Raw genomic sequence first — 13,564 nt, 5'->3', positions numbered from 1 at the left:
CGCAGCTGGCCTTCAGCCCACAGCTCTCTTTCTACAATTCAATGCTGATTCAGCAGCCTCACTCACTACAGTAAACATCACTGCCAGCCAACTGCTGAGAAGGGGCACGGGCATGAAGAGGAGGCTGTGATTAGGGGACCATAGTGCTGCAGATAAAGAATTAAAGCTATCAATACACTGAAAGGAAGAGGTGAATTTGGCAGGGGGGGACACAATGAAGGAAGAAGCAACAGCCCTGTGCAACAACCTGAAGGTTTGGGAAAGGGGTGTGAAAAGCCTAGGAGGTAACAGGATGGACAGGGAGACCCCGGGGGACGGGGGGTGGAAAGGCAGACAGGGAACAGCTTAGAAAGGACAGAAAAATCACATTATTTGTAACTGCACGTTTTTTCAGCACCAGCCCAAAAGTTATAAAAAAACAGGCCTCACGAACCCAGGAGGTACAGTTTGGGATTGCAAAGGTTTCATCGGAGCAGCATTCATGAGAGGATCTCCGATAGCGTGTGTTACTTAATAGGCGCTCAATAAATGTTTGTTCCAATAAAAGAGACAAAAGAAGGAGATCTGAGGATCGCTTTCATAAAGAGAAAGACACCTAAGGGAGTAGGTGCTCAATAAATATTATTTTTTAGCTGTGTACCATGAGAAGCCTGGAGAGTTGTAAAAGATTATCTGATACATTTCCAAACAGCCCTTTGTCTCTGATTTCAATTTTCGAAAATTTCCTGGGAGGCTGTGGAATCTCCCACAAGGGACTTTTAAGGACACATTCTTATAAAACCCACTTGGAGGGGTGGCTAAGATGCTTTAAAAATGGATGGGTGAGGTAGGGAGGCTGGTCCAGATGACCCCGCAGACTTTTCGGGATGGACCAGGAGACACTGCCATCCCACCAACTGAGGATGGCTGAGTGATTTGGAAACCTTCCAGAAGGGCCTGGTTAAATTGTAGGCCATTTATTTCATGGAGAAATAAACCACTGAGAGCTTCCTTCAAACATGCTCGCGGAAAGCAGGACAAAATGCTGAGATTATCTGTTCAGAATGTGCTTTAAAAGAGCCCAGGCAGCACTCATTTATTTTTGAGAAAATATATGATTAACCATAGTTAACTATGAATTCAGATGCTGTGCATTAGACCAGCTCCTCAAAGTTTGAGAGCATTTAATATTATATATCGCTGCCATTTGGGCTAAATTGTTTTTTTAATGTACACAATATTACAAATTTAATTTGAGCTGTTTGAATCAGTCTGTAAAAAAGATTTGATTATACCTGAGTGTTCTGGCCCCAGCTTTTCTGTATCTCAGTAATCTTGGCGGTAATTGGCTGATTAGGCGTCTCACACTCCATCTTTGCCTCAGTTTCCATGGTAATGGTACAGGAGCTATTATAGATGAGAACTTCATCTCTTTCCACTTTAGGGCTGAAACGAGAGGGGAGGTTAAATGGGGTGTCATCAATCTTAATGAAATGCAATTATTTTTACTCTTATTAATCATTGCAAGCCATTAGCTTGTGGCAACCACAGGCCACCATTTGTCAAATTTTGCAAATTTCTGTAATTTTGTTTCCATTCTTTTATTGTTTATTTGTTTTCCCTTTATCTGCACACCCTGCAATGAAAATGCACATGGTAAATATCTTTCACTGAGGCCTTTCTCTTTTCCAGCTCTATCAGGAACATTAGCAAAAGCTTCTCCAAACCCAACCAAAGAAGCAATGCACAGATAATACTTCCAGTTCCAAAAATGGAAGCAAATGTTAGGAAAAAAATTTTTTTTTCTTTTCCCCTTCCCTCTTCCTGTTCTTACATTCAGTGATGGGGGAGTGAATTGCCTGAATCCCCCCAGGGCAGATGGAGAAATTGGAAAACCCACACAACTGGCTAACTGGTCCCTAATTCCAACTGTGAAAAAATGAGCTCATTTAGGCTTTCAATTCCCTCTCCCCAGCTGATGGCAATGAGGCTCTGTTGCTAGCAGTGGAACATTAACTTAGTAAATTAATTAAACTTACTTAACCGCCCAGACTAAGGAGATTCGATATATGTGCCAGTTACACTACCAGCCACTTGCTTTAAAAGTCCTCTTGCTTTAAGGAGAGAAACCAGACTGGATTTAAAATGAAAAACTGCAGTGTAGCATTACAGAAAGTCTACAAATATGTGGTCCAGAGGAGAGGAGAGCATGGAGTTTGCAGGGCATGGCCCCGAACAGGTGTGATATTTACTCAAGAATAATCCTGGCTTTAGGCATTGTTGCACCTAGCTCCAAGATTATTAGTTATAATAATGCATGACGCTTTACACTTTTTAACAGTTTCATACATATGATCTCATTTCAGCCGGTAAATTAGGTAGAGGCATAAAAAATGTAACTCAAAGAGATTGGTGATTTGCATAAAGTCAAACACAAAAATAAGGCAGCTCCGAGACGAGAATCCAAGGGGTCCCGTCTCCTAGAGCAATACTCCCAAGTTTTGAGATGCTGATGGGACTTCACCACGAAGTTGGCATATCCCACGGGAAGACCAGGACTGGTGATGAAAAGGGCAAAAGATCACTGCTTGAGAAACTGTAACTCACGTCCAACTAGAACATCTTTTTTCAAATCAATGTCGAAATGGTTTCTCCCACACTTTGCTAGAAATAATGAGCAGGATAACTATCACATCTACGTCATCTCCTCGTCTTCATGCTAAAACATTCCCAGCTCCATATCCACCCAGGACATGACTTCCATACTCACTGTCTTCTACACCTACTGTAGATTGGCAATATGTTAATATTGTGCAGCCCAGTTTGGCTGACCATTGAGGCTGTGGTCTCCCTTTATCGAAGCCCTCCCCACCATGGCACCTAATACTGTGTTCATTTTGTAGCCCCTAAGCTTAAATTAAGATGGTGGTGAACTCAAAGTCTCAGAGCCACAATTACCTGAGGATTTCACCGTGCTGCATGTGTTCAGCCGATTTTCTGAGAAGCATTATAATGCAAAAGTGAGGCTTGAAAGCCAGCCAGCTAGATTTGAATCCCCGAGCAGATATTTACCATCCATCTGACATTGCTGAAGACATGACTCTCTAAGCTTTTTTTTCCACGTTTATAAAATGAAGTTACTAATCATAAAGATACTCTTTTAAAGAGGTGTTTGGGGGATGGAGCAAAATGAAGCCTACAAAAGGACCTGCCCAGAATCTGGAGTAAGGAAGTGTCCGATAAAGTCAGTTCTTGTTATAGTTTTAGGGGGTACTGACATAGGTGGTATTATTGTTGAAATGTCAATGTGGGAATTTACATTCATTGTTGTTACGGGTCGTCTCACTGATGTGGACCCATTGCTCAAATACATTTTGAATCTGAGCCTGTAATGTAGCTACACATCCATTTAGCTGAGCCATCATCCAGGGGTAGACAAAGCCACAGGATAAACACAGCATTTGCTCCTGGAGTGTCACTTGCATGCAAAGATTCAGAAAAGCAAAGCAAAGTAATTTAACTTTCAAATTAAAATGTAATATTTAGATACCTATGGAAATATGATGAAGTAGAATGCAAAATTCACATGGACTTTTCAAATAAAACACCTGACTTCAAAGCAACTTGATTCTGTGACAGGGTACCTTGGGCTTTGCAGCTAGAACCTTTCTTTTGCTACTGGGGGGCGGGGGGTAGGAGGGTTGCTAGAATAGTTTAAGAAGCTCTCCATCACCATTGCCATCATAAATCTCTTATAAAGCCATCAGAAAGGAAATGAAGTTGGTTTTCCACACCATCTCGTTCCTTGTGAATCGGTTCCCAGATTGCTACTCCCATTTCTGAAGGCTCACAAGCCATCTGATTAATAATTCATTCTGGAATTTTGTCAGGGATAATGTAAACTTAGTTGTCTACCTTTCCAGAATTCCCTTTTTTTGCTTCTTAGGCAAGGGAAAGAATATTTGCCTGTCACCTCTCTGTTCTGTGCTCCCCTCTCATGTTCATTTCCAACTGTGGATCTTCACTCATATGAGCAGGTTTTTTATACTCACTATATGATGATCTGGGATACTGACTTGAACTCAAGGGAAGGAGTGACCTTTACAACCTTTCTTGATCATGGCCTTCCACCTCCTAACAAGACTTCTTCTGCCCCTTCTAGGTTCTTCGTCAGCAAAGGTTAGAGTAAAATGAGGTAAGTCACCCTGCCCTCTTTTCATCTGCCTGTAGCAATGCCCACCAGCTCACAGTGGATTGTTCCATTTTGCTAGTGACTCCAGAAACAATATATATCACCTGCCATTGGAAGGTCACTCCAGCTGACCAAGTCCTGAACAAATTAAACAAAGCCTGTTTCTTCAGCAAGTGCTCTAACAGCTGGTCCCCCAGTAGAAGACTCTGCTGATATCTGTCGATGCTGTAACAAGGGTCGCTGTGGCTTTCCAGGCCGTTCCCGGAGGAGACAGTCTGTTCCCCGCAGTCGTAGGCACAAGACAGAAGAAGCAGATGTCACAGTGGGGCCACTGATCTTCCCAGGAAAGACTAGTGACCATGGTACAGAAGGTCCTTCCCACCTCTGTGATGTCAGGCATAGGCCTGGGCACCACGGCATCCCTGACTCAGCCTTGCATTGTCCTGTGTTTCCAGGCTGCTTCCCACCCTGTGTGCCCTGCTTCCCGATACAAGAAGAAAGTGAAAACAAATCATGTTCTTTTTGCTCTGAAAGAGTTAAAACGCTTTTCTGCTGGCTTAGACTTTTTCACAACCTTTAGCTCATATTTCTTTTCTTTTTTGGCCCTGATTATATGACTAGAAATTTTTTTCATTAAAAAGCCATCATCAAGATGAGCAGAGACACCAAGATGTCAAAAATGGACTAACATTTGCAAAATTTCAAAGTTTCTTAATATTACTATGTCATGTTTTCTTCCACAACCATCCTACAAATTAAGGAGCACAGTTGGCCAGTTTTAACTATAGACATATGTGTACACAGAGAAATACATAGATATAGATGATATGGATGTGCATGCACACACGCATGCACACAAATATTTATTTTGAGGGAATGTGGTAAGAATATTTGGCCCAAACGGTGGGAGAGAGAGTTCTAGAACCTAAGTTTCCTGAGTCCCAATCTATTGCTCTTTCAGTCGGTCCAACCAGATCCAAAAGTAAGCAGATATTCTCCTTGGATGCACTCTCTATGGTAGGCAGTAAAAACACATGCCATCATTCTGCCTCCCTCACTTAGCCTGAAATTGCTTCCCATGTCTCAAATCTCCTGGACCCGCACAGCCCAGCCAAGGCTCTGTTACTGATGCCAACAATACAGCATCATGCTGAGTACACTGTGAGTCAGAAGCCTTGGGTTCCAGTCCTGATACTGCCGGGGCTTGACTGTGACTTTAGAAAGATACTTAGTCTGTTCTTAGAATAGAATCCAAACTCCTTACTATGGCCTTTGAGGCCATAATACATCCCCGAGCTCTTCTCGAGCCACTTTTCCTCCTTCTAACCCTACTCCTGCCCTTCTGACCTCTGACAGTTCATGAAACTTAATGGGTCCTTTGCACTTGCTGCCCCCACTGCCTGACTCTCCATAATGACACTTGTCCTTAGCTCAGCTTAAAAGGCACTTCTTCAGAGAAACCTCCTCTGAGCTGATCCAGTGATCCCACACCTGGGCATATATCTAGAGAAAACTATAATTCAAAAAGATACATGCACTCCAGGGGAGGGGTGGGGGTGGGGGTGGGTTGAATTGGTAGATTGGGATTGACATATATACACTAATATGTATAAAATGGATAACTAATAAGAACCTGCTGTATAAATAAATAAATAAAATAAAATTTTAAAAAAATGTAAAAAAATATAAAAATAAATGAGTATCTTTCCCTTGGGGAAAAAAAAAGATACATGCACTCCAATGTTCACTGCAGCACTATTTACAATAGCCAAGATATGGAAGTAACCTAAATGTCCACTGACAGATGAATGAATAAAGAAGATGTGAGATACACACACACACACACACACACACACACACACACACACACAGACACATACAGTGGAATATTACTCAGCCATAAAAAAGAATGAAATAATGCCATTTGTAGCAACATAGATGGACCTAGAGATTATCATACTAAGTGAAGTAAGCCCGACAGAGAAAGACAAATATCGTTTGATATCACTACCTACTGTGTAGTGCAGGGAACTATATTCAGTATCTTGTAATAATCTAAAAGGGAAAAGAATCTGAAAAAGAACATATATATATATATATATATAAATATAATATATTTGTATAACTGAATCACTTTGCTGTACACCTGAAACTGATACATTGTAAATCAACTATACTGCAATTTAAAAAACAATAATAACAAAAAATGAAATAAAAAAATTTTTAAAAGCAGCCTCCATTGTTTTTTATCACTTTATAGCCCTTATCAGAACATGTGATCATCTTGTTTATTGTTTGGCCTCCTCCACTACTCTTAAGGACAGGGACTTTGCATCTCATTCACCACTGAGTCACCAGCTCCTGGCACAGTACCTGGAACATAATAAACACTTGATAACTACTGGATGGATGGACAAACTGGGCACATATGTGCCACAGATACAAATGTCTGTCTTTGCCAAATGACATCAAATCCATAGTGGTAGTGGCTGGCAGGGGGTTAAACCATTTAATGGAAATGGGTTCTTTGCAAAGACCCTGGAAAGTAGTTCTCTGCGTTCACAAGCACAATCTTAAGAGGAACCAAGGTAAGCTATTTAGCACATGATATTCCTAGCACCCCATGTAAAATTTATATTGTGTTTTCTGGTTATTAAATTAGTACATGTTCACTGAAAAAATTACATAAAAACACAATGAAGAAAACAAATATGATCAGTCCTCCAGCCCCCTAGGGATAGGCACTATCAGCATTTTAGAATACATCCTTCCGGTCTTTTTCCCAATCACCTGTTGTGTGACACATGTACATGTACTATAAACACCATCAGGACTTCATTGAGGCACTATTTTGTGACCTGTACCTTTCACTCCTCAGTATACTGTAAGCATTTCGTTCTTTGGTTAAATGTTCTACACCATGGTTTTTCAAGGTTCTTAGTATATTATCACTTGGATTCATTCTTTATTACTAAACGCTTACTTCATTTCAACTGTTTTTGTTAATATACCTAAAGCATTGAAGACTATAGTTCTTCATAAATGTTACATATTTCCAACTGCTTTCTTAAAATCCTGGAAGTAAAATCGCTGGATCAAAGTATGAAGAATTAATAAATGAAAAAGAAATGAAGAAAACAATAGCGAAGATCAATAAAACTAAAAGCTGGTTCTTTGAGAAGATAAACAAAATTGATAAACCATTAGCCAGACTCATCAAGAAAAAAAAGAAGACTCAAATCAATAGAATTAGAAATGAAAATGGAGAAGTAACAACACTGCAGAAATACAAAGGATCATGAGAGATTACTACAAGCAACTCTATGCCAATAAAATGGACAACCTGGAAGAAATGGACAAATTCTTAGAAAGGCACAACCTTCAGAGACTGAACCAGGAAGAAACAGAAAATAAAAACAGAGCAATCACAAGCACTGAAATTGAGACTCTGATTAAAAATCTTCCAACAAACAAAAGCCCAGGACCAGATGGCTTCACAGGTGAATTCTATCAAACATTTAGAGAAGAGCTAACACCAATCCTTCTCAAAATCTTCCAAATATAGCAGAGGGAGGAAAACTCCCAAACTCATTCTACAAGGCCACCATCACCCTGATACCAAAACCAGACAAAGATGTCACAAAGAAAGAAAACTACAGGCCAGTATCACTGATGAACATAGATGCAAAAATCCTCAACAAAATACTAGCAAACAGAATCCAACAGCACATTAAAAGGATCATACACCATGATCAAGTGGCGTGTATCCCAGGGATGCAAGGATTCTTCAATATATGCAAATCAATCAACGTGATAAACCATGTTAACAAATTGAAGGAGAAAAACTATATAACCATCTCAATAGACGCAGAAAAACTTTCGACAAAATTCAACACCCATTTATGATAAAAACCCTCTAGAAAGTAGGCATAGAGGGAACTTACCTCAACATAATAAAGACCATATATGCCAAACACACAGCCAACATCAATCTCAATGGTGAAAAACTGAAACCATTTCTACTAAGATCAGGAACAAGACAAGGTTGTCCACTCTCACCACTATTATTCAACTTAGTTTTGCAAGTTTTAGCCACAGCAATCAGAGACGAAAAGGAAATAGAAGGAATCCAAATCAGAAAAGAAGAAATAAAACTGTCACTGTTTGCAGATGACATGATGCTATACATAAAGAATCCTAAAGATCCCACCAGAAAACTGCTAGAGCTAATCAATGATTTTGGTAAAGTAGCAGGACACAAAATTAATGCACAAAAATCTCTTGCATTCCTATATAATAATGATGAAAAATCTGAAAGAGAAATTAAGGAAACACTCCCATTTACCATTGCAACAAAAAGAATAAAATACCTAGGAATAAACCTACTTAAGGAGACAAAAGACCTGTATGCAGAAAACTATAAGACACTGATGAAAGAAATTAAAGATGATAAAACAGATGGAGAGATATACCATGTTGTTGGATTGGAAGAATCAACATTGTGAAAATGACAATACTTCGCAAAGCAATCTAGAGATTCAATGTAATCCCTATCAAACTACCAACGGCATTTTTCACAGAACTAGAACAAAAACTTTCACAATTTGTATGGAATAGCCAAAGCAATCTTGAGAAAGAAAAACAGAGCTGGAGGAATCAGGCTCCCTGACTTCAGACCATACTACAAAGCTACAGTAATCAAGACAGTAAGGTACTGGCACAAAAACATAAATATCAATGGAACAGGATAGAAAGCCCAGAGATAAACCCATGCACCTATGGTCATCTTACCTTTGATAAAGGGGGCAAGAATATACAACACAGAAAAGACAGCCCCTTCAGTAAGTGGTGCTGGGAAAACTGGACAGCTACATGTAAAAGAATGAAATTAGAATACTCCCTAACACTCTACACTAAAATAAACTCAAAATGGATTAAAGACCTAAATGTTAAGGCCAGACACTATCAAACTCTTAGAGGAAAACATAGGCAGAACACTCTATGACATAAATCACAGCAAGATCCTTTTCAACCCACCTCCTAGAGAAATGGAAATAAAAACAAAATAAACAAATAGGACCTAATGAAATTTAAAAGCTTTTGCACAGCAAAGAAAACCACAAACAAGACGAAAAGACAACCCTCAGAATGGGAGAAAATATTCGCAAATGAAGCAACTGACAAAGGATTAATCTCCAAAATTTACAAGCAGCTCATGCAGCTCAATATCAAAAAAACACACAACCGCAACAAAAAATGGGCAGGAGACCTAAATAGACATTTCTCCAAAGAAGATGAAAAGATTGACAACAAACACATGAAAGGATGCTCAACATCACTAATCATTAGAGAAATGCAAATCAAAACTACAATGAGATATCATCTCACACCAGTCAGAATGGCCATCATCAAAAAATCCACAAACAAGAAATGCTGGAGAGGGTGTGGAGAAAAGAATCTTCTTGCACTGTCGGTGGGAATGTAAATTGATACAGCCACTATGGAGAACAGTATGGAGGATCCTTAAAAAACTAAAAACAGAACTACCAAATGACCCAGCAATCCCATTACTGGGCACACATCCTGAGAAAACCATAATTCAAAAAGAGTCATGTACCACAATGTTCATTGCAGCACTATTTACAATAGCTAGGACATGGAAGCAACCTAAGTGTCCAGTGACAGATGAATGGATAAAGAAGATGTGGCACATATATACAATGGAATATTACTCAGCCATAGAAAGAAACAAAATTGAGTTATTTGTAGTGAGGTGGATGGACCTAGCGTCTGTCATACAGAGCAAAGTAAGTCAGAAAGAGAAACCAAATACCATATGCTTACACATATATATGGAATCTAAAAAAAAAAAAAAAAAAAAAAAGATTCCGAAGAACCTAGTGGCAGGACAGGAATAAAGACGCAGATGTGGAGAATGGACTTGAGGACACAGGGAGGGGGGAGGGTAAGCTGAGACGAAGTGAGAGAGTGGCATGGACATATATACACTACCAAACGTAAAATAGATAGCTAGTGGGAAGCAGCTGCATAGCACAGGGAGATCAGCTCGGTGCTTTGTGACCACCTAGAGGGGTGGGATAGGGAGGGTGGGAGGAGATGCAAGAGGGAGGAGATATGGGGATATATGTATATGTATAGCTGATTCACTTTGTTATAAAGCAGAAACTAACATACCACTGTAAAGCAATTATGCTCCAATAAAGATGTTAAAAAGTAAAACACGGGCTGTCTTAGGACATCAGAAATTCTGACTGCCATGGAAAGGGCTGGTTCTCACTTTTCCTCTGGGTAGTTGGTCTTGTTTAGTTTTATTTTTTAATGGGGAAAGAGGCCTTCATTAAATAATAGGATGTAACCACTCTATCTAGATAAGAAATAAAGAAGGACACAGGGCCACATTCAGCACTGAAATATCACACTTCACAGTAAGGAAGCTGCTTGCAGAAATGAAGGTCATCTAGAGCAACCGACAGGACCACACTTTTTTTTAAATGTGTTTAGAAAAGGGGATTTTTACCTGGAAAGTTGTGGTATTTATTTGTTTACTTTTTAAGTTCAAAAACTTATAAGCCTATGGCTTTTAAATCCTAGATCTACAGTCCTTCGGCCCATGCATCCCCCTTTCTTCTGAATAAACATTGCACAATCTGCTGGATTTCTCTATGACTTTTTCTCATACTTGTGAATCTGTTTGGAAAGAAAAGAAAAGGGAAACGGGAAAAGAGCCTTCTGTTTTTCATAATGTCTAATCTTTTTCCCCCATTGGCATTCACCAGATGTTGCTCTGGATCGGAAGATAAATATTAAAATCTAAGCAAGAACAAAGCAGGCTGTTTACTGGGCAGATTTTTCAGATGTTCTCTTGAACACTTGAAAAGACAGGAGACTCTTTGATATGCAGACTGGCTGGAATCCACAATGGAACAGTCCCTCCAACAAGAGGGTTGGCCCTAGGGCTGTGTCCACGCAGCCTGCCGTTCCTGAGAATTCCATTAATCCACTGGCTGTGCATTCGTGGGGAAGGTCAGGGAGGGAGAGGACTGGGTTACCTGATGAAGAGGCCTGAGAAAGATGGAAAGACGGACGCTGTCCAACGATCTTGTGCACAGATGCATCGGGAACTCTCTTCACAGGTGTAGAAATAAGGCCATGATTCGGGCAGGCGCTCTGTCCCCACAGCGACAGTCAAATCACACTGCACGTAGCTGCAGCCAGAGGTCTCACAGTTCTCCTCCTCAGGCCTCAGGCCACACAGGAAAGCCAAGGACACTGCATGAAACGGTCAACGTTGGGTTAGGTAATAACCACAGAAAAAACTAAAGGCCTTAATTTCTTACATCAACCAAGCCCAAGTGTTTTTCCTTGACCAATAGGAAAATAAACTTATTCATTTACTCTTCTTAAAAGTGTACTATGTGTACATAATTCATACAGAAGATACAAATCATGTTTTTGTAAAATATGAATCACCTAGTCAGAAAACTCAGGTGAATGTACCATAAATTCAGCCAACATAAGCCAATACCGTGCTCCTGGCCAGGTCTACCCACTTCCTCCTCATTCTCAGAAACAAACACTTGCATTTTTTAAATAGCTTTCTCACATGGGTTTGTATCCTAAACAGGAGATTGTTGAATTTTACTTCTTTTTGAACTTTAGAAAATAGACTACATGGCATAATATCCTTAGACCTGCTTTCTGCACTCGATATTATGTTTCCAAGATTTAGCCCTATTATTGCATGTAACTGTTGTTCAAACATTTTCACTGCTGTTCAACACTGCATTCTGTGAAAGTACTACAATATATTTACCTATTCTGTCACCAATGGACTTTTGGGTAATTCCCAGGTTTTGCTACTACAAACATGTATGGAATTTTCTCTAGGGTATATACCTCTAAGAAAATTGTCTACTCACAGGGTAGGTGCAAGTTCAACCTTACAAGACAGTGCCATGTTGTTTCCAAAGTGGTTGTGTCATTTCACGTTCCTACCACCTATATTTATGACTTCCCAGTAACCCACATAATTGTCAGCACTTGGGATTATCAGACTCTTAATTTTGCCCAGTCCAGTGAGTATACAACAGCATCTCATTGTGGCCTTATTTTGAATTTTCATCATTAATTTTTAGGTTGAGCAAGTTTTTATATGTTTAGTAACAACGTATTTTCCCTTCTATGAAATTCCCATTTCTGTCATTTGCCTTTTTTTCTATTGGAATGCTTGTCTTTTCCTTATTGATTTGTGAGTTTTATATTCTGGGTACTAATCCTACAGAGGTTATATGCTTACTAATACCTTCTCCAGATTTGTGGCTAGACTTTTCATTCTCTTTATGGGATCTCTTGATTAACAGAAGTTCTTGATTCTCATAGAGTTATGACTATTAACATTTCATAAAGAAGAATAGCAATGATTTGAAGCCCTCTGACCCTGAGCCCATTTCTTTCCAGGTCATGAGACACGATGTAAAAAGCATCACCAAGCCAGACTGGCAAAAACCTTTAACAGGAGGATGAACAAATCTCTACATGAGATGGTTTGGGAGCATCTCTGCCTGAAAACCTTAATAAAATAGAAAAGAAAAATTTCCTCTAGCCTTCTACCTCTGCAGCTAGCTTGTTCATGCAGGTACGTAACACATGTTATCAAGGGCTATGAGCTTGAAGCTAAGAGGCCTGCCTACATCACAGGGCTGCATGCAGCAAGGGATAAGACAAGTACATGAGAGGGTTTGCCGTTATTCAATCACACACAAATAGTATTATTATTGCTGGTATATTCCAAAGCACCTAACACATAGTAGGTTCTGTGACTGTGTTCCCAAAGAATTACAGCAATTAAAATGTCTGGAAAGTAAGAGTCTTGTATGGATAGAGGAAACATGAGAACTTTCCAGTTAGTAAGCCCTGGGGCAAATAAAAACAGGCTTAACACCTATAAAATAATGAACTCATTATGGGTGATTAGGTGGATGCAAATTGACAAGGTGAATTATGAAAAGTGCCCAGCGTTGGGGATCAGAATCCATGGATTTTACTCAAGGTTCTGCCACAAAATAGCTGTGCGACCTTAATCACTTTAGCTTTTCATGCCTCATGGAAAAGTCAAAGTTTCCATGAAGAAGTCATGTGGTATAACTCAAGATATAAATGCAAGAACCCAAAAGATCAAAGATCTTGCTGATTTTAAACAAATACAGAGTATTAGACTGACAAGATGCTTTAGCAACCTATCATATGAAGAAAGAAAATTCTTCTTTTGTTAGAAATACAATTTGGGGGAAAAGTAAAGATGATGACCCCAAAAGCAGCAACAGGACATTTTTTTTTTAACAGGACATTTTTAGAGCTCTACATTTCTTAACT

General features: G+C 39.5%; 1 protein-coding gene across 1 annotated transcript in view; it reads right to left on the bottom strand.

Moving 5' to 3' along the window:
• The window catches only part of PKHD1 (PKHD1 ciliary IPT domain containing fibrocystin/polyductin), a 425,823-nt gene that overhangs the window by 341,613 nt on the left and 70,646 nt on the right, over positions 1-13,564 (bottom strand). Inside the window, exons 33-34 of the mRNA XM_067755820.1 lie at positions 11,242-11,461; positions 1,275-1,425 (exon numbers count right to left, since the gene is read on the bottom strand). Coding sequence (XP_067611921.1) covers positions 1,275-1,425; positions 11,242-11,461 — 371 coding nt within the window. The remainder of the gene's footprint in view (positions 1-1,274; positions 1,426-11,241; positions 11,462-13,564) is intronic.

Source organism: Pseudorca crassidens, chromosome 10 (assembly GCF_039906515.1).
Source record: "Pseudorca crassidens isolate mPseCra1 chromosome 10, mPseCra1.hap1, whole genome shotgun sequence".
In the NCBI taxonomy this organism is placed as follows: domain Eukaryota; kingdom Metazoa; phylum Chordata; class Mammalia; order Artiodactyla; family Delphinidae; genus Pseudorca; species Pseudorca crassidens.
This window is presented reverse-complemented; position numbering and strand designations above follow the sequence as displayed.